A 23,439-nucleotide genomic window follows, 5' to 3' on the forward strand; every position below is an offset into this window, starting at 1 on the left:
GCTCCGATTAGACTTCACGTTGAAACTGAAGGCATATTCTCAAGCTCGAAAATATAAACTTAGAAAGAACGGACTGTTGTGGAGCCACGTTGCGGTTTGAGTGCACGTCAGACGTCATTAACGATTTTTGAAAACATATGTTGTAATCTATATATATAAAAATGAATGTTTGTCTGTATGTCATCCATGAACTCCAAAACTACCCGGCAGATTTGGCTGAAACTTTCACCGTTTGTTATTTTTGGTGCTGGGAATGTTTATAGACCAGTTCGAAAAAAAATCCGATCGATAGTTCCTTTTTTATTCCAATTTAAGTCACAATCCATTGGATAAATACGAATAAAATTATCGGCTGCAGAAATTAATTCGCGTGAAAAATCTCATTGATAAGAAGTTAGCTGTTGCCATTTTTCTTGAGTTTGAAGAAATAAACTCTTTCTTTATTGTTTTATGGCTTTTCATGCAACGGGGGGATTTAAAACTTTTTCTATTTGATATTTTTAGCGATTGATTGATCTTGCAAACTGCGTGAGTACAAAATTTGAGTATAGTCACGGCTTCACTTGATACCTGGACCGATTATTATGAAAATTGCTATATATATGTATTTTTCCACGGAGAAGGTGCATAATATGCTCATTGAAGCCACTCGCCAACAGGTGGCACTGCAGAGTAGCAACTTCTGCCCCGTTCAACCGATTGTCATGAAAATCAGTATAATGATGTATTTTTTTGTTGGCGTAGCAACGCGCGTCGGGTACAGCTAGTTACATATAAAAATAATAAGACGCAACATTAAAACAGAGCTGGATACAAATTTTCTTGATTATGGTTTAAGTAGGGTTAGGTTACAACAAGTAATATTTCAGTCTCTTCTCAAGTTGTTACTGCGCAGAATTACACCACTAGAATTGTGCAGAATTATCCGCAAAAATAGACATATACAGTAAACTCCTGATTATCGGCGGTCCGATTATCCGCGGATCTTTTCAGAATGGGTTTTATTTAAACTTATGATTGTGTTATTGTGCACTTTTAGATTTTACAAATATTTTTGATATTCAATGTTAGTAGATGCAATGTAGCAATATTTTTAGTTATAATTTAAATGCTTGTGTGAGTGTTACAAATATTTTTTTAGCTGTTGTATACACTAAGTTTCGTTTTTTACCTATTATTCGGATTATTCGCTGTTACCGTGCTACCCTATTCCGTGGATAATCGGGAGTTTACTGTATTTATATGCTGCCATTCGGCGAATTAAGTATTCGTTTCAAGAATATTTGCTATGAATATGCAAAGCAACCATACAACGTCAATAAATTAACTGCAACAAAAGAAATAAACGTAGGAGCTTATGAAGTTACATTTAATTTTAACTAGACGATTATTGTTAGAAACAACAAGCAAAAATGTTATCAGACACCAGGATAAAACAAAAAAATTATGTTTTCAAGCTCCCCTAAAAATGGCGGTATCGTACACACGACCAAGGGTATTATGGGGAACACGGGAACACAAGCGCTCAAAACTACCATCTTGCTCAAAATTCGACCACTTTCCCTTGATTTCCAATTAGAATCCTTTGTCTACCAATAATGTCGTTTATGTAACTAAAAACTAAGTTCAAGTGTTCAAGCTTTTTAATCCAGTGATATGCAGTAGTTGACGGAATATTAGACATGGAAATTTAAGGAATAAGAATCTAAACTCATCCATTCGTAGAAACTTGTCCGTACGAATCACAGAAAATTTGACAGGATTATCGTCCAGCAGTGCTGGACACAAATTTAATTTATTATGGTTTAAGGAGGGTGAGGTTTCAACTATTTTGAGGGGATATTTTATAAGCATAAAACAAATCTGATTTTAATGTAATAAGTTGTTAAATTATGTTTCTAGCTCTTTGAGAGAAGTAACTAAAATCTGTCCTAAATTTAGACTTTCTCAATGGATGAAGATCTTTCCAGTACTCCAAAACAAGAATCTCTCATATCTGGAAACTCATGTACGCACACTTATGGAGCTCAATCACAGAAGAGGAAGCATGGCAACCGCCCTGAATCTTTTACACCATATAGCTCACAAAATTCTACCCTCGGCATAGATAGCAAGAAATCAAATCAACATTTCAATGACTTTGAAAGCGTAGATATGAATATGTTGAAAACGAATGCTATGGCATGTCTGGTTTCTTCATCAGATGTAGATTACCTTCATAATTTAGAAAATACTCCACGATGTTTAAATGTAGAAGGCATTATACATGATGACACAAGGCACCAGAAAGATGCAAACATTAATCCTATCATAAGAGATTCAATTTTATCAAATTTTCAGTGTGATAATGTGATATCTGAGCGTGATATAAAATCAATAAACATGGTCTTTGACAATCAGTCAACAGATATATTTACTGAACAAGTTATAGGACAATCAAATTTCTCAAAGACTATTGACAATAGTGATCCAAATCAAAACGCACTTGTAGAAGGTATAAGCAACAACAAAAGTATATTTTCTGATAAAGCGTACAACGAAATCAAACAAGAAAATTCTCAAGCATGTTCGTTAAGTTATCAAAATCAAGTTGCTTCCGTAAATATAACTGAAACATATCCTTTCGAAACCATTCATAGGAAACTGGATACCATTTCATATAATGGCCGTTTATCAAATAGAATGAAAAATATCGAAATACAACTAAGTCCTGTAAGGATTAGAATAGCTGCAACATTAGGAGAAGATTCGGTAGAACACGTAGATCAATCGATGGAAATAGAAGTAGATAGCGATAACAACGATCCTGAGGATCCAGTAACAGATGAACAAGAGGCTAACGACATTGAAGAAGATAACAATGAAAGTATCGGACACGCTGCTAGTACTGGTGAGGCCATAGTCAGCTCTGTTGAAAACACGGTCAGTGCAGAAGTCAATGAACCTTTGGCTAAGGTAGAAATTGCAGCTACATTCAGTGAAACATCAACCAGTTTTTCAAATGAAACAAAAAATACTTCTGGTGATGAATTAAAATTAGCTTTTGTTGATGAAATCCTGACGGAAAATGAAGAAAAAACATTGTCGTCAGAATTTAAAGATATTATACACCATGAAGATCAGCAAGTCAGCGATATTGTTTCCTATACAGCTGGCTTAGATAAAGAAGAACGACGTACAGAAGTAGGTGATCAAGATATCGACGAAGGTGTAGATGTAAGCGACATGGATGATCTTGAAAATTTAGGTGAGATGAAAGTTGATGCTGAAGTTGTAGCTGAGTCAGAGAATGGAAATAATAAAAAGGAATCGAAAGAAAAAATGTTTGAAACTTCCAAACAAAGTTCCAGTGATATAGGGAATGAAGGAATTGCGACAATTCAGAAGAATGAAATTGACGAAAATGAAAATGGATGTGAAATTGAAGATGACGATAGCAATAGTTTGAATGAAGAGGAAACATATATGAAAGAAAATGATAATGTTGTTGATGAAGACATTAAAGATAAACATGAAGAGTGCTCAGATGAAAAGCAAGATGGTAATATTGAAACTGATGCAAAGGAAGAAAGAGAAAAAAATGTGGAAACAGATATTGACAAAGGTAAAAATGAAGACATAATAAGAGATACTTTGGAAAAAGAGAAAACGAGTGAAAAAAATGATTCAAATAATAGCCCCAAGAATCAAGTAGATGGCGGAGAAACCCATGAGGATTCAGAAGTAGAGAAGAAGAATGTAACAGAAGCAAAGTCGACGCAAGAACTTGAAGAACAGACTGCGTCAAACCACGAGGGAAATATTCAAGCGGTATGTACAAAAGATGACCCAGACATAACAGAACGTAAAGCATCTAAAGAAGACATAGGCGATGAAATAACTGAAAACATAGAAAAAAATCAAGACACAGTAACTGAGGAGAAAGATAAGAGTAACAATGACTCGGATGACTCAGAAGACGTAATCAATGAAAATACAGACAATTCAGCTTTTAATTCGGAAAAAAATACTGAACTTGGATCAGTACCAGTTCAGGAAAGTAGTCAGGAAGATATTTTGGAATTACAAATGGAGAGTGGGACAACTCAAAATCTAGAGAACAATGACGACCAAACAAAATTTGCGATTAAAGAACCTACTGCACTTTCTACAGATGAAATAAATGCTATGGAAAACTCTGATCAAGTTTCCCAAGAAGAATTGAAAAATCTAGATGAAGTACAACTCAAAGAAACAGAATATATCAATGAGGAATTGAACGAAGACAATCAAGACACACATATTTCTGATGCAGCAAATCAACTCAATGCAGAACTAGTAGATGAGCATGATGCTGAAGATGAAGCTAATAATGGCGATGAAGTTGCTGACAGCAACATAAAAATTTTAAGCCCTAAAACTAAAGAGACAGAGGTATCACAAGCTCTGCAAAATACTTTACAACAAGAAACTGAAAATAAGGATAAAGAATCTAAAACATATATAGCCGGGGAAGAAGCGAATAAAGAAGAAGAACAAGGATCTAGTGAACAGGGAGAAAATGGAGATTTCGACCATGAGAAAATGAATTCGAAAGATTTTAAAGAGTTCTCTAAGACCTCGGACATTGAGAGTAATAATACTGTAGATGATTCTTTAGACATCGTTGAAAGAAAAGAAACATACGATGATATTATTGAAGAAACAGTGGATACCGTAGATGAAAATGTAACAGAAGATTCAACTGCATCTCTATTAGAAAACATTCATCATAATTATTCATCAGACAGGGAAAGAAACGATGATATAACGGAGGAAACGTGTCCGAAAGATACGGAAGCCTCAGAAAATTGTCCTGAAGAAGAAACAAATGCAATGTGCGCTGAGAGAGCTGATCAAGAACAACAAGAAAAAACTTCCGATGCTGCTGAAAACGAGTGTGTTCTGCTAGTAAGCGAAGATCATGATGTTGGAACTGCTCCTACAAAAGAAGAAAGCGAAGCTACTGTTACTAGAACACAGGAATCTTCTGAAACCAAAATGTTTGGTGATGTTCAAAATGATGAAAAAGAACAGGTAAGTGAGGAACAGGATGATTTTGAAAGTATGAGTATTGAAGAATTAAATGAGAAACTAAAAGATGCAGTTGAAACATCCGTGGATGAGGAGGAAGTAAATTTGGAAGCTCCAGATGAACTTAACTCGGAAACTGTAGAGGAAGAACAAAATCTGGCAGCTGTTGATAAATTAAATCCGGAAGCTGCTGATGAAAAGCCAATTACCGAAGCTGTTGAGGAAGAGCTAAATCCAGAAGCTGTTAAGGAAAAGCTAAATCCAGATGCTACTGAGGAAGAGCTAAATCCGGAAACTTTTACGGAAGAGCTAGATCCTGAAGCTGCCGATGAGCAGAGACTGAAAGCTATAGCGGAACTGAGTCCAAGCACTATAGATAAAGATAAAAATTCAGAAGCAGTTGATGAAGAAGAAATAAAATTAGAAGCAGTTGATGAAGAAGAAATAACTTTACATGCTGCTGAGGATGATAAAAAAATTATTCAGGTTCCTGAAGAAAATGAGACTGATTTAGACCAAGTAATTGATTCCGAATTTAAAGCAAATGAAGAATTGATATCTGAAACCGCTGAACAAAATGAACAACAGTATGCCGACGCAGAAGTTGAAAGCATCGAATGCCAAGGCGACAGTGAGAAAGAAGATAGAGAAACTGAGGCTGAAAAAAAAGATCAAAATGAAATTTTAGGTTCTTCGGACGAGGTATTCAAGACCGAAAATGATAATAAAGTGAGTGAAAAACCTCTACAAAAAACAATTGTTCCTGAGCTAATAAATCTGCCTATAAAACCTGATCTTGATGTAGTTGAGAAAAGTGTTGTTCTTGAGGAAAAATCTAGTCAACAAGTTATTTGTGACTCTTCTAAAGTCATATCTCCAAGAAAAGGGATTAAAGTAGAAGAAGATGAAATTGAAACTGCTATCAGCACTGTGCAGTTTTATGACGAATCTAGCGATGCTAATGAAGGAGAATTTGTTTCAAGCAAAATTTCAGACTCTGAGCAGAAACCTGTTGCATTAAAAGACACTGGTGTAGTAAAATCTGAGGATGACGAGAACATTGATAATGAACCAACTAAGAAAGATAAAGAAGAAGTGGATGTGGGTGTAATAAAGAAAGAAATTCCTTTGAAGTTGCATTCTGAAGTAGATGGAACTGAAGAGAAAGCCGCATCAGACGCAACAAAAACTCCAACTGTGAGTCCAAAAAAGCGCAAGAGGAAGCGTAAAGTTACAAGATCTCGCAGTGCACCCCAGAAGAGTTTGCATCAAGGTGGGCTTGTGCCGCCAAATCGCTGCTGCTTCCGGCTTTGTTGCTTCTCAACATTCTTCCATTGGTCTCTGCTTTTGTAGACTAGTCTTTATATTTTATGCAAGTAGATTATTATTTTACTTTTTCTGAATGAATAATTAGCATTTGTAATAGTATGGTTTGTACTACTTTATAATAATTTCAAATGTTCTGTATGCTAGAGCATGTATGAGTTAACTAGCTTTACATCCAAATGTCAGTTTTCAAAACATTTTCCGAATTCATCATCAAAATGTCCCTAAGGTTAAATCCCAGTTTTGAAAAGTTTTTTTTTTCCTCACCAATAAATTTACCTCCCACTGAAATATATTTACTCAACATGACGCTAAATATTAGAGAAAGTATATTTTACATAAAAAAGCTAAACTCAGCTTCTAAATCATATTTCAATGACAAAATTTATCTAACGTAAAACATAATGTAAGCATCAAATCACAAAGCAATTTTAGCTGGTATGAGCTTGCAAGTTGTTTTAGAATCCCATTTTAAAATGGAATTCACTGAAGAGAAAATGAAGGTCAGAAGAAATTTAACTAAAAAGTCTTGCTCAAAACATTTTCTACATTTTGCACGATATTTAGTTTATTCAGTAGAAATTTTGCATAATTTTCTTGTTCTCTTGAAACATTTTCTTATTTAATAATTATGATTGCATGGAGTTTTAGACTTAGATATTTCTTATAAATTTCATGCCTTACTTATTTTGAAGGTAAGTTTTGTTTCTTTTACATTTTATTAATTTAATATTTAAATACATAGAATTATTTCGTAATCAAAGGCTTCTGAAATTAATTGCTGTATCAGAGTTTATCGACTAGTATCGTGTTGATATATGCCATTTAAAACAAACCATCTTATCCCAAACCAAATAGTTTTTCAAATACGAATGAACATCGCTTCGTTTTTTCTTTCGAATAGTAAGGGAAACACACTAGTAGTAGCCAGTGCATTAGTGCAATGGCTTCTTAAAGATTAAAAGATTAAGATAGAAAAAATAAGAGTCTAGGTCTCCCAATGGATACGAAAGTGCATCAAATAAGCAGGCTGTATTACCTCCTGCACGTTTGAGAACGTCATTGAGAAACCTGGAATCCAATTTTTTCAAAGATAAACTTTCAAAGTGCTTGAGTAGTGGCCACTTCAATCACTGGCCACAACGTGGTGTGTTTACCTTACCTATTCCAAAAATTAATTGATTGTTTTCATGAGTTTTAATTACTTTTTCAAATAATAAATGAGAAGTTTTGTTAAGTTTGCTTTTGAAACACTCTAATGTGTTAATTTTCCACGCATAATTTATCTTGACACAATAGCTTAATTTTTTCTTAAAACTAAATGCACAAATAATTTAGCTAAATAAAAACCGTTAATTTTTTTTCTCTCTCTCAGAGGTTTTTTGAAGACCATGAGCTCTGAAGTAAATTATTGAAGATAACAGTGTTTTCAAAAAAAAAAAAAAAACACCCTACAATATGCCTTTTAACCAAAAAAGAAAAAACTTTTTTTTGTCGCTTTTTTTTGGTTAATATTAAGATTTTGATGGTCTCAATAACATGAGAAAAAAAATGCAATTCATAAATTATATGTATTTGATCATTTATAAAATAAGCTTTAATTAAGGGGACGTATAAGTCCATAATGGATATTAAAAGGTTAAAGGTACAGCTTTTTTTTTTATTTCACGAAAATTGTGTTAAAGGAGGTTAAACAGAAAAATGAAAATTAACACGAAAACAAGAGCACTTTCTGTATCTAAACTTATTTCTAATGTGTGATACATTTAAAGAAACAGGGAAATAATTTTCTAAAAAAGAAGATTATTCTTATTAATTGCATTTATTAATGATTGAGTCCTTTTTTTTTGAGTATTGGTTTGAAAAATCGGTACTAATATAAGATATTTTTCATTAGAAAAAAAATCAAAGGGATTAAAATCAAGGCATTTATTATTGAGACACTTTTCGTAAAACCATTAAGAAAGAGCGCAGGATAGAATATTTCTTTCCATTTTCGATTACTTTTATCAAAATTCTGAACCATGATAAATAAACGAGAACGAAGCAAGATATTTAAAAACCAATCTACGCCACTTTATAACCATTATAGATAAATTAGGAAAAAGGGAATTTCTGGCGGAAAAAAAAACGCTCTTTCTTTCCCGTACACCTATATCGAGTTCGTAACTATCGAGTTCGTAACATTAGTTATCAAAACGATTTGTCTTCCAATATCCCATATAATTCTTTTCATTCGTCAAAGTAATTGATTTAAAACGAAAATACCACTTTTACGTGAAAAATATATTCATTTTCATCACTACTGTATCAAATCTATTCTCCGAACTTAATATCCCCCCCCCCCCACACAGAAAATAAAGCTTTCAAGGATGGAATTTTTATGTATTTATAAAAGTGCTTAGTTTCATTCCTATGCAAGTACAAAAACATAGGTAAAATAAAATATAAAACTGAACACAAATATTCCCAATATTAACTTTGCAATTCATTGTTCGAATCCGAATGTTTCTTCCAAAGAGGTGACAGACAGGGACAAACAATCTTTCAAATTAGTAAAACTGAACCAAAAAGTACAAACACACAAAGTAATCTCTCTTTCTCTTTTTTTTTTTTAAATCTTCTCTTTCTCTCTTATTTGAATCTGTAGTAATTTTTGTTACGTTTGAGAGGGCAATTTTGACGTGCTACGGAAGCGTCGCTGAAGTGACGTCACAGCTTTTAGCATTTAAATTAAAAAATGCTACAACGACTCGTCATCGGAATTCGAACCCCGGTCGTACGCACCCCTTTCGAGGTGTCTAAACATTCTACTATTGAAATCTGTTTAACTCTAAGAATAATTGTTTTATATTCATTGCAACAAAATATCAATATTTGCAAAAACAAGATTTCATCAGACTGCTCAATGAAACATGACATTTCAGCATTTATTTTATTTTATTTGTTTATTTATTTTATTATTATTTTTTTTTTCGTTTTTATCAAACTCTGGTTGAAATATAATTGTATCGAACATTATCTGCACAGCTACCGATGCGAACGCTGACAAGTACATTATCACCTTAAATGAAAATTCGAGTCAGTTAAAAAATCAGAGAACGTTAAAGTAAAATCTATAAGCGTAATTAGTAAGAAGTAAAATCTAATGTGCATGCATAAGTACACGCATATATTATACTTGATATGTATTTGCGATACTATTTTTTCTTCTATTTCGTGTTTTTAATTAAAAGTAATCTGACAGAAAATTCGTCCGCAACTAAACAAACTTAATTTCCCGCTTTCTAACATCGATTTTCTAATATAGCAGTTAGAACACTCGATAGCAGACACTCTCGATTATCTTAGATTTCACAAATTTTTTTAAATAATTTTATAAAATTTAAAATAATTTTCAAAAATTGGGGGGGGGGGATATGACTGATGTGAAAAGAAAATAGGAAACTTAATATAAAATGCATTCTCTGAAATTCTTACGTATCATATTTCAGTGAATTCACCAACATTTAATTTTTATTTATTTATTTTTTGTAAACAGGAATATTTTGAAATCAAACTTTTCTTTCTGAATAAGTAGAGAACAAAACTAGGTGAAACAAACTATGCAAATGATTTACAACAAAATATTCCTCCAAAATAAAAAATTTTATTTGAATAAGTAAACAAATCAACCAAATGAAGTAAGAGCGATTTCTGTACAATCCTTCACAAAAAAAAAAAAAAAAAAAAAAAAAAAACTATTTCCAGGCATACCAGATAATATTAAAACCTACTTTCCTGCTCTCTCTTTGAGGATTTATTTCATCTCTTTATTACCCAAAAAAGAAAAAAAAACGAAAAGAAAAATTTAAAACTTTCTTCTGTAAGAACTTTTCTTTTCAGTTTTTAATCCTTGCCAAAAACAAAAGAGAATAATGGCAGTTTTGAAATTCATAATGAAAATGAAAATATTACACACGAATATTCATTATCATAATAAGTAAAGTCGTTAAACATTTCTCGCTATTTTGAATTCAATTCTGCTTGATGCAGTCAATCAATCTCTCACTTTTGGTAATGTTTTTTAAGTAAACTTGCATTTTGATTTTTAGTAACATTCTATTTCTAAACACAAAAAGCTAATAACGTATTCAAAAGCCCAGCAATTTTCTCAGTTTTCCGGCAGTATTTTTCTTTCTTTCTTTTTTCCTTAGCTTTATAGTTTTTAGATAAAGAAGTTTGATCTTTTTCCGCGTTATAAAATGTTGAGTTTTCTTCAAAAACTACTTTCAAAATAGGGAAATCAAAAAAATTAAAAAGGATATTTTGTGTCAAAAAATCTTTTAACTCAAAAGTGCTAGAAAGAAAATCGGTCTTTTATATCGGAATTTAATTTGTGCCTTAAATTTCGCCGTAGGCGCTCAAGCTTTTTAAACAGTTCAAAATTGAAGGAAAAACTGCTGAAATCAGAAAAGAAAATCTTAGAACAAGAAGTGTAAGCCGAGCTCTTTCAAACCAAAAAAAAAAAAAAAATGTTCAAATCATACTATCCTCTCAAAAGTTATACAGAAGGAACGGCGATTTACAGAGAGAGGCACACCTTTCCGAATCTCAAAACCCTACTTTCAATATTTATTTATTTTAATTAATTTTGAAATTTGTTGCTTTATTTTTGTTTTTAGTGATATTTTACAGTACATTAAACCTTCTTTTATGAATTCATTTTTTAAATCATTCATAAGAAAAATTGGCATTACTTAGTAAATTCCTTAAAAAATATACAGGATCTTCCGTTTTAACCTGCAAGACCTTTATTTTCGCAACCGATAGTCCTAGATGTATACTTCCAATTGCAAAAATGTTAAAAATCAGATGCAGAGTTCAGATATTGAAAGTTTGAAGTAAAAATAAAAAGTCAAAAAATAAAAAATTTAACTTCTTATACGAGCCCCAGGTACTCTAACCTATATTTAGGGAAATAATTTTCATTGAAAAATAATTCCAACACAAAAAGTGTGAAATTAGTACGACCAATATTCACCGAGAAATGTAACACAGCGTTTTGTGACTTACACCACTTTTCACTAGCCGTCAATAAAACCTTTTTTTTTGGGGGGGGGGGAATATAGCAGTTAACAAGTGTTTAAAATCGTTGGTGTGCATAGAGTGTGGTTTTCCAAATTGTTTGAGGTTTTGTGGTGTGTTTTTGCGTATCACGGCACAACATTTGCACTTATTTCTGAATATCAATAAAAAAATATAAATACTTTGATTTTCTACTTTGGCAAACTGCCATTCTTCTGAAGGGGCGATAAGTTCCAATCTAATCGTTTGTATGATCTCTCAAAATTTTGAAATGGAATATCTCCTTGAAGTTTAGTCGTTGAAGTTTTTTGTGTCAGTAGTAGTTTTCAATGGAGATTATTTCTCTAAATATTTGTTAGGGGATTAGGGCCCGTATAAAAAGTTAAATTTTGTATTTTTTTTGACTCATTTTTATTTTCGCATCAAACTTTCAATATCTTAATTCTGCATCTGATTTTGAACATTTTTGCAATTGGAACTGGTTGAACTAGTGGTTGCGAAAACAAAGGTCTTGCAGGTTAAAACTGAATACCCTGTATAATGAGATTTTTTTTTTTAATGCTTCGTTTAAAATTTTCCAAATTTTGTCTTGCTAAGGGTTTTTTCATCGAGCTTTTAAAATCTTCATGAAGCTAGATTCTCTATTGCTTACCGAGTTTCATTTTTCGGTAAAACATGAAGCAAAATTTTGAATTTCGTGTACTTAGAGCAAAAGTTATGAGAGAGAAAATTTCGCTACGAGTATAATGCAATTAAACTATACTTTTGCACTTACCTTTAAAACTTACTTTGAAAAAACTATTTTTATACGGTCAATATACCGTATACTAACTTAAAACGGTCATAACTTTGGTAAAAATTGCCCAATAGCCCAGTTTTTTGACTTTGGTACAGAAATATTAGAAGTACAATAAAACACTAAAACCAAATATTTTATTTTTAAATCAATTTTTGCCGATTTTAAGGTCTACCGTCGCCTTAAAAGAAATAAATTACATAAAAATCAACTAAAAACCTACGAAACTATTTGATTTATTTTTTAAATTCTTTTTAACTTCTGAATCATTTTCAAAATTTTGAACACTCCATTGACCCAATCTTACAAAACAACTGCTTCGTTTTCGTTTATTGCTTATGCTTTTTTCAGACTGGTTAATATTTTCAAAATATAAGCTGTTAAAGTATTAAAATGTGTCTCGTGATAGATATCCAGGTATTTACAAGAATTTTAATCAAAAACAACAAAAGAAAAAAAACCCTCTTTCCTCTACACACACGAACACATACTGTTATATATTTTTCATTTGACTTTAATTTATTACTAAGAAAAATAAAACAATTTTACTACGCCTTATCTTTTTTTTTTCAGAGCAGTTATTATTTTTTATCAGAACACTGTGGAAATTACTTGTCAGCAAAACAATTGCTCTAAATATTGCGGTTTTCGGCACATTTTATTTAGATAAAATGATAATATGTATATTCATTAATATTTAACAATAGTTAATTTTACATTAATTCATAAAGTGTTAAAAATTTTATAATTAATTATGCAGCTGATTACAATTTTTTGTTTGCAACGAATATTTTTTAAGTCTTTTTTTTTCTTTTATGTTCAAACAGACGGTGTTTCATCAGCAGCCAAAAAGACGCAGGTAAGAAATTTTCATGTTCGATAATTTTCTAGTTCTAACTCTATTTTTGTCAAAATTATTTGCTTATAGTATTGCAGCTTTTGAGGAATGAATATTAAAACTGGTTTGGATTACCGTGTTGAATCTGCCTCTGTATTTAATAATTATTTTACTTAAAAAGCACATGCCAATGTGCTCTAAAATAAAAGATTCTTTAAAGTCTTCATACTTTCTTCTTAAAAATCCAAATAACAAGCCTTAACATAAGAGCTTTTACACAAATAAAAACAAGATGGATAATAAGCAAATGGAAACTTTTGTAGATAAATATGCAGTTTCTCAAAGACTTCGTAAATCTCTTCTCCATTTCTAAGAAAAAAAAACAAGAGAACTAAACATTTCTAGCATATGAACTCAGCAGCAAAGAGCTCGGCTTTTGAACCCTTGATTTTTTTTCTTCTTGTGAGAAATTAAAAACAAAAAATAAAAAATAAAAAAATTGTTTTACTTGTGCACCATCGGAGTCAATTCCACTTTGCATTGCAACTCTTGTAAACCGCGCAAAAACAACATAATAAAGATCTTCTAAATGCTATGTATACATGCAAATCAATTTTCCCTCATAAATTTCTGCTTGGAGAAGGCTTTAAAGAACCGCATCTCCATGATGTTATGGTTAGTGTAAAGAGTGGCGAGAAAAAGATGGTATAAAAAGCCCCCCCCCCCTTAAGAGCAAGGGCGTAACCCCCCTAAATATCGTGAAGACCCCCACAAAAGCAAAAGCGATATAACTCTTTTATACACTAATGACCTTAGCTTTATTAATGCAATTTTGTAATTTGCACATTAGTCTAAAGAAATTAGTTCATAAGTTTATTTAGATATCGTTTTATGCCAAAAACTAACCTTGCAGCGGATATAGTATTAAAAGTAATTGGATTGAACAGGAGCGCAGTGAGGTCGACCCTTCCCAAACTTAAGGTTTCATGCCTCATTAACAACCTACTATGGTACTTCATATACTTGTAGGGACTGCTATGCCCTAACTACTCCCATCCTCGGAAGGTAAATTATGATTGTGCTAGTAGGCTAATGCGTAGCGTAATCGATATAGAGAGAATTTATCGCTACTTGAAACTAGGAATTTCCTAATTGATGATATTCTGCAACTGTTCGGCATTTCTATACTTTACTGTCATCTTTGGGCAAAGTGGCATAAAAACGACTAATTTGATGGTAAAATGCATTGTTTTTCGCTTCAATTGACTTCTAATTGAAACAAGTCAAGAAACAAGTTTAGTAGTTTCATTTAAAAGTTAGATAATTTGTCAAAAGAAATATATTAATCCATTGAAAAAAAACCATTGAAATCTAAAATAATCCACAAAAAAAAGCCCTCATTAAGCAGTATAATTTTCGTCAAAACGCATAGTAACTAACAAAAAATATAAAAAGCAATTAAATTGCATAAAACCTTCCATTACATTTTTTTTTTTTTAAATCCTTTAACAAAATCAAACATTGAAATGGGAAAGAATCTGCCACATAAATACATCAAGGTATTTAAAAAATATCAAAAGTTTCATTAGAAATTAAAACATGAAACATGGCAGCGACGCAAAAAATATGTTTCTGTTTTCGCAAAGGCAGAAAATAAACAAGTCACCAGGCACCAAAGTAACCCTATTTTATATTCTTACTAAATAAGAAACTGAAATTTATGTCTAATATTCATTCTTGCATTAAAATGTATTTAACTTTAAATGCATCAAACAGTATTTATCTAATAATATTTAAACCAACTTGTTAAATCGTCTTTATATTGAATGTTTTCCTCTGAACCTAAAAAGCAATTTTCTTAACGTTTACAGGAATCTAAAACTGCGGGAAGTAAAGGAAGTCAGCCAGAAAAAACTGCCAGGTCACTATCATCAGGTGCCTCTCGTTCCGCCTCTGCTGTGGAGAAAAGTGAGTTCACTTCATGTTTCAGTGTTTTTATTTTCAGTTACATCATGTCTTTATTCATGAGACGAAAACGATGAAACAGAAAATACGAGACGATTGAGATTGATATTACGATGACATTCCGACATTGCGTCAATCAAATATGGAAATTTGAAAGTCACTCTTAAAACAAATCTGGGCAATTGCACGAAAAAAACTCATCTTGTCCTGCATGCGATAGCTCATTTATTGAATTAAAACTAATAATTTCTGCTCCTCAAAGTCAGGCTAACGTATGTCACCGCTTTGCAGCAGAGCGTAAAAACTTTTCTCTGGTGCAAGCAGAGTTTGGAACACGCGCTCTTACAACTCTGGTAAATAATTATGATATAACTTTTTTTTATAGAATTTAGTTTCTGTAGCTCAGTGCGGAATAGAACTCTTCATCAATGCAGTAATCTAACCTAAAAATCGCCATTTTTGGCCTTATGTAAGTGTGACTCCGAGGTACAATTTAAAAAAGGTAATTAACAAAATTTCTTGCTTAAGATATCACAAACGTAAGAGTGTTTTTTTGAAGCAAAAAATGTTCTTCATTATCTTTTAAAATTAATATTTTTTAGCTAAGTATGAGCTGGCACGTATAGGACAAAATAGCCAAGTATGTTTTTTTTTTAAATAACGTATTTAATCTGGTTTGATTTCCAATTTATTGTTATTTGCAATGTTTCAATTTGACATCATACTTTAAGTGTGAGGCTTATAGTTTGAATAATACTGATTCTTGAACCTGAAATCTGTTAAATCAAGAGAGTTGAAATATTTTCTTAGTACTACGAAATTCATGAAGAGCGCGCTGTATACATACAGCACTAATTTAAAGTCAACACGATGGAATACATCCAAAATAGGAATTATTTCTCAAACTAATGATAGTTGAAATCCAGGCCCAAAGGGTCTGGTACTGGTCAAGTTTTCACATTAAAACATTTTCGAAGGTAAGTTGTGTACAGATTTAAGAAAATAAGAAAAATCTTCAGAAGCTACATAAACTGTTTTGGACTCTTTATGGGGTCTCAAAACTTTATAACCTCACACAAAAGAGCAAACAAAAGTTTTGACAAAAATATATGTTATTGTCCCTAATTTTCTGAACAGTTTGGTACCAAAATTTTGATGCTCGTCAAAATACTTCCGAAGTTAATAATAAAATAATAAGGGCTGTTTACATGTGAGACCTTTCTGAGTTTTAACTTTAAACACGTTTTTCTCACAATGTAAAATTTCTGATTATTTGCATCATATTTAAACAAATTATTGTCCTATTATTCTAAAATGTTTTGTACATATTTTGAGGGACTTATCCTAAGACTTATACATCAATTTAAGTAAAACTGGTAGAAAAATATATTTTTTAAGAACAGGTTTTCATTGAGTTTATCAAATGTGATTTAATAATGTTTTAATATTAGCAATAAACAAAATTTAATTTTTTTTTAAAGTTTCATCGTCCTTTTTGGCATTTTTCCGGAGTTGGCCTTAGACCCCCGTTCCTAATTAAGGACAATTTTTAATTTTTCTTTTAATTACTGCCAAGCATTAAACTTTAGTTTCTGCATGGAATGATTTTTTTCTTATTTTTTATGAGTCATTTGATAAATGTACCAAAGGTTCGAGCCAATTCAAAAATAGATGCTCTGAACCTTAGGTTGGCCTCATTTGGAACACTTACTTTGTACAATTTTTTAGAATAAAACAATAGTTTGTGTTCCCAGGACATCTAAAAAGTGACAGATCGGTGCATTCACAAAGCAAGCAAAAATATCGAATGTGGAAGTGATAATGATTTAATAATTCAAGAAAAAGTGTGTCCAAACAATGTTATAAGATTTCCAACGGAATAAGAGAAACCAGGAAGGGTTCCAAACATTTCCTCAAGATATACTAAATATGACATCTACTGTGATAGATTTTCTCTATTAACATTTGCTCCTTTTTTTTTGGGGGGGGGGTGACTTATGACGTAATTATATTTGCATAAACTTAAAGTCACCATACATTCCAGGTTTTTAAAAGCTTCAATATTCCTTTTTTGGAATGTGTGAAATAGCACACATTAATCTTAAATTTGTGATCGACTTGATTACTGCTATGCGTCTCTTTAAATGTCCCAAATGTACATTCTATGTAATGTAACTTCGTGCGTTTTTGAAAATAGAAAGTTATCTTCAAATTTTAGACGCAGAAAAGTTTACAGTATAAAACTAACTAAAACTAATGAATAAAGTTCATTTGTTTTCAAGGCTCGAAGTTCGCAATTTTCAGGGCTTAAAATTTGCCTTAATTGGCATTCAAACAGTCATAAATAGGTCGTTGGTGACTAAACTGCTTTCAGGGACAGTGTTATTCAATATTCAGTATCAATTTACTGTCTAAAATGTTTACATTAAAATATAAAAAAAATCATAATTAGCATCCCCAGACTATGAAAGCTTCTTCTTATGTAAAACATATATTTTACATCAACGCATTTCATTTGGGAGCAGGCCCAGATCTCCGTACCCGCAGACCCCGTAGTGAGGGGGAACTCACGTCTGTAAAGGGCCCAACGGCCCAAGAAATCGAAAAAAAAAACAAGCACACTAATGCTTATTAACGTTGCAAATATGCACTGCTGGTCTCTAGGGAGGGTTGCCCTGCAAATTTTGTTGCAGGGGGCCCAAAATGTGCAAACCCGGGCCTGTTAGGGAGCAGTATTCAAAAAAATTATACAAACGATTTAAAAGCACATTCATTGGCTTAAAAATTAGATTCACAGCCAGAAATAAAAAATAATATTTCAATGCAATTTGTAAAATATATTGTACCTTCTTTATGTACTGTAATTTTCAAAACAAACCAATTGTTTCATTTTTTTCACGTTGAAAAACGTAAACTATCTTAACACTATTCCATCCCCCCCCCCCAATCTTCTTCTGCCTATCGTGTGTCCTCGAAAGGGTCGTTCTATGTAGTGACTAACGTAACATTCGCAGTTGATTTTCAAACTCTTTTTACTTTCACGGGGAATAAAAATTAATGTGTTTTGGTTTAATATGCAGATTGAAAATGTACAAGGTGACTATTTTTCATTTCTACCAAGATTTTGAAGCAAAATAAGCGCTGGCAGGTGTTTTTTCACCAAAAAAGGTATCGTGACTAACGTAACATTTTTGCAAACCTGAGAAACAATGCTTATGTTAAGAGGCAAATTTTTCTGAATCTTACGCGGGAATTTAAAATTGACCGATATATTTGTAAGAGGTAAACAATCTAATTTTAAAAATGTACTACATATTTATTACAGATGAATCTTTTTTGGCCCTTTATGGTACTTTTACGAAAAACTTTGTGTGACTAACGTAACCATCGAATAACAAGCAATGAATGCATATAAAAAACTTTTCGTAATTAATCTCTTGCTCTTATGTTACTTTTACACTTTTTAGGAACCTTCGTTTTGTTTCATTATGGTTCTTTCTTTACTTTTTTCTATATTAGTGTAAGAAATTGAATGGAAGGACTCAGTTCAATTAACTCAATTTGAATGTGAGGATTTGAGTGTTTGCTTGTCATCCACCCTGAACCTGACTTTTCCAACCCCCAACCATATACTGAACTTAATGCTATCTGGGATTCTTAAGTATTTATGGATCACTGTTGGTAGTAGATGATGCCCAGCAGCGTTTGCAGTGAATGAAAATGTGACACCTTCTTTTTCATCATTTGTTCACAACTTGGTATACATTTTTGTCACCTTTCATTGCAAGCACTTGGGATACATTTGGGTTGAGAAAAAAAAGGAGTTTCGTCGCAATTAAAAATTCAATTTGGATTTTATAAAGTGCCAAGATGATCGTTGTCTTTTAAATAGTCGTAAACGGTCTTGAACCAGTTGCCTAGGCTTTCTGTAATTACTTTTAAACGGGACAATGTGAGATTTGCACTGATCCTATGAGCGACTGAAGGATTCCGTTAAGGAAAACTATTGTACTATGATTTACCGGGTCTTCCATCAGTAAAAGTAGTATTTCTCCCCAATTCCTTTAAGAGCAGCTACTTACTGTCTGAAATTCTTCTTTTAACATCGGAAACCCTGCTTTAGATGATGAGGCTATCCAGAGTACGAGTATTTTCTTCTCATCCTTTGAAAGCACTAGGTCTGGACCTATCCTTCTCATGTTATGATAAACCCCTTTCAATTTGCTCAAAAGTGTAACTCGTGGGGCTCTATTTTTCCTTTCTGAAACGGCAACACTCATACAGTAAATAAATAAAACAGTTTGCATCTATTCTTCACTGTAAGAGAATTTCCTGGTGGGGGGGGGGGGGCATCCTGAACTGAAAAAAAGAGATTTATTCACTACTTTGATGTTCCAAAAAAATATGGCATGAGTAACAGACACCCTATTGAACCAGTAACAGACACCCTGTCTGAGACTAATCACGTTGTTCTATTTTCAATATTGAACCTGTAGGCACAATCCAATCAATGAATAACCTCTTCTGGAACGAAAAAAAAATGGAAAAGATGGAAAAGGCTTCAAAGACCAATAACAGACATGGGTGTCTGTTACTAGAAAAACGAGTTTTCTGGGGATGAGTAACAGACATATATAAAACTCACATTAGAAGTGATTGTACATGGAAAACGATGTGAAAACCAAAAAGAGCATATTTCGAACATTAAAAATCTTGTTACCCTGCATGCACTCATAACGACATTTCACAATGCAAAATGATGGTTGAAAACACTCACCTTCCTAACCTAAGCAGCTAGCTGCAGCATGAAACACCAGTTAACCTCGGGGTAGCTATTCATAACCTTCCACTACTGCCTTGCTAATACCAACTGACTCATGAAATTCACTCTGATAACACTAGATGACTGCACCGTATTCATTGGCCACAGCAACATCAGTTTAACCAGCCTAAAATTCTTATTAGTTTAATACAAACTTTGTTACTGGACCCTTGTCTGTTACTGGTGCCGTCACTCTAACTGCTGCTTTTTCACGAAAACTTATAAGATATTTAGCTCTAGAGTATTCTAACATCAAACAAGAATAAGGCTCCCAGCTTGTTATCGGTTAATAACACGCTCGTATAGCTACTATATAACATGTCATAAAGCGTTTCTTTGTATGACATTTAAAAGGGCTTATTTTAGGGGTAAGGTTTATACTAGCAGCACCTAGAAAAATCACGCTAGGGCTTATTTTTCGATTATTTCTGAATTTCGGGAAAACACGGTATGCAAATGACCAAAATCGTGCTTAAGTGCATATTTCACAAAGCTACTAGATGATATTGATCGGCATTCAACCTTATTCAGGTCGATAAAAGAAGATTAGTTGAGATGACAGAAGCAAAATTTCACTCGAGTCTGTTAATTTTTTTTCCCGTTAATTTTAATGGAAAACGATAAAGAAAAGACAACAGCTGTTCATTATAGTATGTGAAGGTCATAATTTTAAAAACTGAAATTACCGTAAATAACAAATTGTTACGAGAATTGCTTTATCAGAAAACTTTTTTCTTAGTAATTTAAACTAGGAACAATTTACAAGCTGCAGCAACTAATAAGCAGATTTTTCAACTACCTGTTTTATCCATTTATGTTTTATATTAAATAAGGCTATGATGTCTTTCCGTCAAAGCTGATATTTTGCTCTTATTCAAGAAAATACTTTTAGATCTTAAGATTGCCATTTATTGAAGGACCTCGTTGTCCTTTTCGAAGCCATTTTAATCCCAAACGAAATATTTTCTTGCTGAAAATCTAGGATGAACTTATACTGAAGAAGATAGCACTTTTTCGTGTAGTGATACGTTCACCGGCAAAGTTTTATAGTCTGCAAAAAGTTTCCTATTTTTAAACGTCAAAAAATAGTTTTTACAGGAGAGCGAAAAAGAAAATATTTCTTAGAATGGTTCTACCAGCATCCATCTTTTTGAATAAGTGCAGAGGGAAACCAAATACATCAAGCGTCATGTTGCCCCTACATTTATCGATTCCATCTAACCATCATCCAGTGGAAATGTCCCAAGATTAGTGTTGAGTCATGAGTTCATATATATATATATATATATATATATATATATATATATATATATATATATATATATATATATATATATATATATATATATATAATATATATAATATATACACATATGTTACCGTTAAAGTATATAATGCAGTTATTTTATAGAATACCTAGTTATTCTATGAAATAACTAGGTATTCAATAAAATAACGGATTTCATACTTAACGGTAACGTATATATATATATATATATATGAACTCATGACTCATATATATGAAAAGAGTGGAACTGTGCTTTTAAGTTCTTTTCCCAGATGAAATTTCACACATATGCAGATTACATCGTAAAAGGTTTACTGCTTTAAATGAGTAGGGTAAAAATTTGGAGGCATCCTTCATTGAAATTTAGTGCACAATAAATAAACCGGAGACAACAAGAAATACAAAACGGAGATAAATGGTGACAGAACTGAATCACATCAAAAAATAGAGAGCTAAATTAAAAGCGAAGCCTTTATGTTCAACTTTTCCGTGGACAGTCAAAACATTCAGCACTTTTTTAGTTGATGAAATTAGTTAAGTCCTTTTTTAAAGCAACTCCTATTGTGCATTTAGAAATTTGCGTGCGTGTGTTTTGCTCTCTAAACACTAAGTGCAGATAGAAAACACTGGTAATCATAATGTGTGTATTGCGTTTAAAAGCTAGTCAAAAGACAATTCTTTTTCGGTTTTCAGGTATTGTTTTACTATTAAAGTAGGCGCAAAACATGATTTAAACTTTTAAAGTTTTCAGAAATTAAATTCATTTTTAAAGAAACAGAAATATTGTAAGACAGAAATATTTTGCATTTGGTTATGACAAGTTTGTGGGCTTTAAAAAATCTCCAGCAAATTAATATTGACTCAACTTTTATTCACTTCGCTTACGTTTCAGTAGCTCAACAGCTTCTACGCTTCTTGTGTTTCAGTATTTGTCTTTTTTAGACATTTGTGTTTAGTTTCACACACACACGTTGTAAGAGCACAATCAAAGGCAGATGGGAGTTTAGAATGTGGACAAAACCCCTTCTAGTACCTCTTCGAGTAATGATTACATCTACAGTTCGGCTAGTTGGGGAATGTGAGGCAAAGTGAAATAGTGGAACAAAGTGAAGTGTTGAACTATTTACTCTGTTTTAGTGCCAGCTATCTGGCAACATTTTAAGCATATAGTAACACACTTAGCCTATTCCAGCCAGTTACTTCTGAAGATCAAAGCATATGATAATACAAGCAATTTTCAAAAATTGATATCCTTATTGTAATATTTTGTTGTAAGTCAAAAACCTTTTTTTAAAAATAAAATGATAAAATTCTTGTTTTTAATATTTTAAATATTTATTGAGATTTACTTAAATTCGGTGCAGTATTTACCTGTTAAATTTTAAGCTTATTTCTATTTTGAAGTTTTTGTACAATTAGTCAAGTGCATGCGGGACAAAGTGAAATAGTTCATTTCGTTTACTTATTTAATAATTTATTAAATCACTTACTTATTCATTCATTTATTCACTATTTATCTTATTCATTTACTATTTTATTAACTCATATACTTTTTCTCATGAATTAGGTTCGTTTATTGTTTCTTTATTTACTCATTTATTCCTTTATTTACTCCATGATTTGATCAAAAAAAATTATAATCAAGTAGGAAATATTTCATTAGAAAAATATTTTATTTTTCTCTCTGCTCCATGTATTAAAAATGAAAACTCATCACTATTTATTTATTTATTTATTTTGATAAATTAACTACCAAAAGTTTTTTAAAAATGATGTTTCAATGCAAATTTTGTCATAAAATACATTGGTTCTTTTATGTACAGTCACCTTCAAAACAAATTTCCAATTTATTAATTTTTAAAAGGGTAAGTTACCTTAACTATTTCCTTTTGCTCCACATTCCCCTACGCTAAAATGTTTGATTATGGACTCACGATTCCATAAGTGACTGATCATTCTCATGAGCAGGTCTGGATTTACGTACAAGCTAAGCAAGCTATAGCTTAGGGCCCCCGCTTTGTTAGGGGCCCCCAACTCCCTGAAATTAGCATGATTCGTTACAAAAAAGAAAAGTACTTGAAAAAATAAATTTTATTTTCTAGTGCTTGAAAACCTTGAAACTTTGGAAAAGTGTGGCTACAAACCACAAATGGGAGGGGGTAGGGAGAAGGAATGCCAATATATGTCAAGTTCAGCTCCTTGCTACATCCTGCACCAAAAATGTAAAAACCATGGTTCTCACGTTTCTGAAACATATCACAAGTTTTTGTGACTCATAATGTTTC

The 23,439-nt window shown here is 32.1% G+C and overlaps 2 protein-coding genes across 2 annotated transcripts in view; both read left to right on the forward strand.

Annotated features, from left to right (window-relative positions):
* The first annotated feature begins 1,950 nt into the window (after nt 1-1,950).
* On the forward strand, nt 1,951-5,012 carry LOC129231021 (protein PFC0760c-like). Its single transcript, XM_054865267.1, has 2 exons — nt 1,951-4,929; nt 4,995-5,012. The coding sequence occupies exons 1-2, from the start codon at nt 1,951-1,953 to the stop codon at nt 5,010-5,012; spliced, it is 2,997 nt and encodes a 998-aa protein (XP_054721242.1).
* A 2-nt stretch (nt 5,013-5,014) lies between these two features.
* LOC129231314 (microtubule-associated protein 2-like) overlaps nt 5,015-23,439 on the forward strand; it is a 59,947-nt gene continuing 41,522 nt past the window's right edge. The window contains exons 1-3 of the mRNA XM_054865604.1: nt 5,015-6,325; nt 13,069-13,100; nt 14,951-15,047. Of these exons, the coding sequence (XP_054721579.1) occupies nt 5,020-6,325; nt 13,069-13,100; nt 14,951-15,047 (1,435 nt within the window). The 5' untranslated portion in view covers nt 5,015-5,019. The remainder of the gene's footprint in view (nt 6,326-13,068; nt 13,101-14,950; nt 15,048-23,439) is intronic.

This window comes from Uloborus diversus, chromosome 10 (genome assembly GCF_026930045.1).
Source record: "Uloborus diversus isolate 005 chromosome 10, Udiv.v.3.1, whole genome shotgun sequence".
Lineage (NCBI taxonomy): Eukaryota > Metazoa > Arthropoda > Arachnida > Araneae > Uloboridae > Uloborus > Uloborus diversus.

What these genes read in the sequence shown, in the direction of transcription:
- LOC129231021 (XM_054865267.1), top strand. Translation starts at nt 1,951, where the DNA reads ATGGATGAAGATCTTTCCAGTACTCCAAAACAAGAATCTCTCATATCT.